Below are 3,419 nucleotides of genomic sequence, written 5' to 3' on the forward strand. Positions count from 1 at the left end.
GACCCCACCCCTAGCCCAGGACCCTCACACTCTCCTCATCCCATCCCTTCCCACCTTATCTGGGGAGGGCCAGGGAAGGATGTCTCTGGCCTGGCTGGAGCTGTTCTGGCAGGCCAGACTGGGAGGTGCAGCCACACCATGTTCCAGTGGGCTGGGCAGGGCAGCGTGGCACAGCTGCTTCAGAGGCTGGGGGGAGAGCAGTATGGCCAGAAGTGGAGAGATTCTGGCCCCACCTCTTCCCTTTTGGCTCTGTTGCCTCTCCTTGCTCCCTCTGTTGGAGGGAGGGTCTGTGTCCCACCTCTCCCTCTCTATACCTGTAAATAAGCTGAGCCCCTTTTCTGGTGCTTCCCTTTTTTACTAAAAAAAATTTGGCTTATGAACGAGTATATACAGTAATTAAAATAGACCTAGATCCAGTGGCCAAGAAAGAAGCTTTACTCTCTGAAAAGAAGAGCAAATGACCACCATCCAGAAAGGAAGAGTTAGTAAAAAGGAGGACAAAATAATCAGACCAATGAATTCAGTTAGGTTTTACCAGGCCTTGTAGAGTAAGGGTGGGCAGGGGAGAACAGGACGCTGGTGGCATACTGAGAGAGGGATTTGTGCAGAATGAATACTTTTATTAATAAAACTATGAAGACCAAAGTGTAAAATAATTATTTTGAGGCTTCTGAAAGGATACTAAGAGGATAGAAAGCAGTGTTAGTAGTTGCTAACTATGTATACAAGTATTTTGGTATACAACTTTACACTCCTCAGTCCCTTCAGTTTTTCCACATATATGCTTTTTAAAGCTGGTCACTTCAGTGATACTTACTTGAGGGAGTACAATGAATGTCTTTTCTCCCTTCAGTGAGGAGCAGTCCAGATTGGCAGCAAGGAAATATGCGAGAGTTGTTCAAAAATTGGGCTTTCCAGCAAAATTCTTGGATTTCAAGATTCAGAACATGGTGGGAAGCTGTGATGTGAAATTTCCTATCAGATTAGAGGGACTGGTACTTACACATCAACAGTTTAGCAGGTAAATAAAACAGCTTAATATGATTCATTATTGCTGAATACTTGGTCTAGTGATCTCAAAGGGTGTACTGTACTAGTTAGATTGTTCCTTTGCTGATTGGGAATATCCTGCACCTTCATTCTTCTTGTTCATTTGCCTTTGGTTTTGTCAGCCAGATGCTAATCCACCACAAATGCCTTCCCCACTAAATCTCTGTGGAGTCCCTTCCTGGTCAGTAAGTTTTGCAGTGTTGCATATGGAAACACAGGCAGATGCAGCTCTAGCCCCCTGTCGAGACATAGGCAGGTGGAGTTGCCTGCAACCATGCAATTCTGCAGGGAAGTTGTCAAGCACAAAATGACATCAAATGAACGAAACAGGAAAGACTGGTATAACATTCAGCATTGAAAGGGCGGTAAGAATAGCAACACGTAAAATTGTCTAATTTAAACAAAACAACACTGAAACCTTTTATTCACTGTATGTGTTTTTGTCCAAAATAGATGAAAGAACATGTTTAAACAGATACTGGGTTATTTTATCTGAGCCAACATGGGAAATCATGGACACCTAAAATGCTAGCTTAGAAACTGACATAAGTTAAGCAATTAAACTTAAGTCATTTAATATTTAGGCTTGCACTTCTTCTAGCTAATTCCTTGTGAGTATATTTAATTCTTGGATACCTCTGGTTTTCAGGCATCAATTACTAGTGCTAAATTATGCCAGGAAAAGCCAATTCTTATCCCACCTCTGCCTCTTTTGGGAAGGGTGTTTAGCTGTTTTCTGTTGCTAAACATGAGAAGAGTGACTCTGATCAGCTAATGTCAACTTCAGATTAGTTTGTTTGCTTGACCGGCTCTCTCTTTCCTTTCAGTTATGAGCCAGAGTTGTTTCCTGGCTTAATCTACCGAATGATCAAGCCAAGAATTGTCCTACTTATTTTTGTTTCTGGAAAGGTGGTTTTAACTGGTAAGTAACCAAGCCAACAATATTGATGCTTTTAACAGTCTAGGGTTAGGCTACAGCACCAGGAACATACATCTTTCTTACTAAGAGTGTCTTTAGAATGCTAAACTACACTAAATGAAATGTCAGAATTTAAAACCTTTCCAAATCAGAGAAGCGTATTATTTATTAGTCAGTTCGTTGGCGTGGTTGACATGCTGAGAGCAAAAATGGGATATACACTATCCTTATTTTTACACTGTTATAAAAGCCTCTCTTCTGAATAAAATGCTATGAAGTTATAACTCATGTTTACATAAGGAAATGCCTACAGGAAATCTATAAACTACAAATATTCAACACTCGGGTATAAATACAATTATACTCTATTGGAAGTGTGAAACTATATTCATCATATGAAATACATGATGATAGAAAACAAGCCAACAAAAATTGTAAATCTAAAGCAATCTCAATAGTGTAGGGAAAGAGGGCAAACAGGGAAGTGTGTGTGAGAGATTGGGAGCTGCCTCCTCTGTACAGTACCTGGATCAAAACTAATAACTAATTGTGAAATAAGTGTTATAACTTTCAGAAAATGTACTTTCTAATTTTTCTCTGTTTCTAGGTGCTAAAGTCAGAGCAGAAATTTATGAAGCATTTGAAAATATATATCCTATTTTAAAGGGATTCAGAAAGACGACGTAACAGTTTTTACATACTTCCAAAGAAATTTTTGGGATACATTTCAAAAGGTATTGGGTATGGATGGCACAGTAGTAACAAGAGATGGACTTTCAGTTACAAACTGCAACACCAAGACTCAGTGTTTTCCAGTTAGTGCCTACTTCCCTGATACTCATGGGAAACTATTATTTTTATGGATTATGTCTACTGAGTTACAGTGAATTGCTTTATTGAGCTGTTCTTGGAGCACCTCTTTCGAGTTTTATTTATATTTTAGCTTTTGATTGATTTTAATGTCAATTCTTTTAGGCACCCACAAGTTGGTAAGTTGGTTTGAGATAAATGCAACCATGCCACCCCAAATGTATAAACCACTTCAATCGCTGTTTTAACTTTTTCATAAATGTTTTTATAATCTTACTTCAAAAGTTATTTTTAAAAGTTTTGTTCTCCATTTGTAGAGTTTTTTTTTTTTGCGCGAGACATTCCCTTTTTCCAGTGTTCAGCAGGATAGAATAAATTTATTAATGAAAATGGCTGGCTGTATATATTTTTCTTTTTTGGGAAACGAATGTCGTTTTTCCAGCTCTGTGTATTAAATACTGTTTATAAAACTCTATGGGAAGACCCTTAATGACTTTTAAAAAGTAACCCTGCTTGACCTTTGCTGCTGTTAATGTGGTAAGTGCATGCTGTAGAAATATGTAATGTACTGAATATTTGAGTCTTTTATATAACTTTCTTAATAACAAGCCAGTATTAAAGCAGTGCATTTGCCATGTGA

General features: G+C 38.4%; 1 protein-coding gene across 1 annotated transcript in view; it reads left to right on the top strand.

Moving 5' to 3' along the window:
• TBP (TATA-box binding protein) overlaps window positions 1–3,419 on the top strand; it is a 23,672-nt gene extending 20,253 nt beyond the window's left edge. Inside the window, exons 7-9 of the mRNA XM_075064137.1 lie at window positions 854–1,021; window positions 1,878–1,972; window positions 2,577–3,419. Of these exons, the coding sequence (XP_074920238.1) occupies window positions 854–1,021; window positions 1,878–1,972; window positions 2,577–2,656 (343 nt within the window). The 3' untranslated portion in view covers window positions 2,657–3,419. The remainder of the gene's footprint in view (window positions 1–853; window positions 1,022–1,877; window positions 1,973–2,576) is intronic.

Source organism: Chelonoidis abingdonii, chromosome 3 (assembly GCF_003597395.2).
Source record: "Chelonoidis abingdonii isolate Lonesome George chromosome 3, CheloAbing_2.0, whole genome shotgun sequence".
In the NCBI taxonomy this organism is placed as follows: domain Eukaryota; kingdom Metazoa; phylum Chordata; order Testudines; family Testudinidae; genus Chelonoidis; species Chelonoidis abingdonii.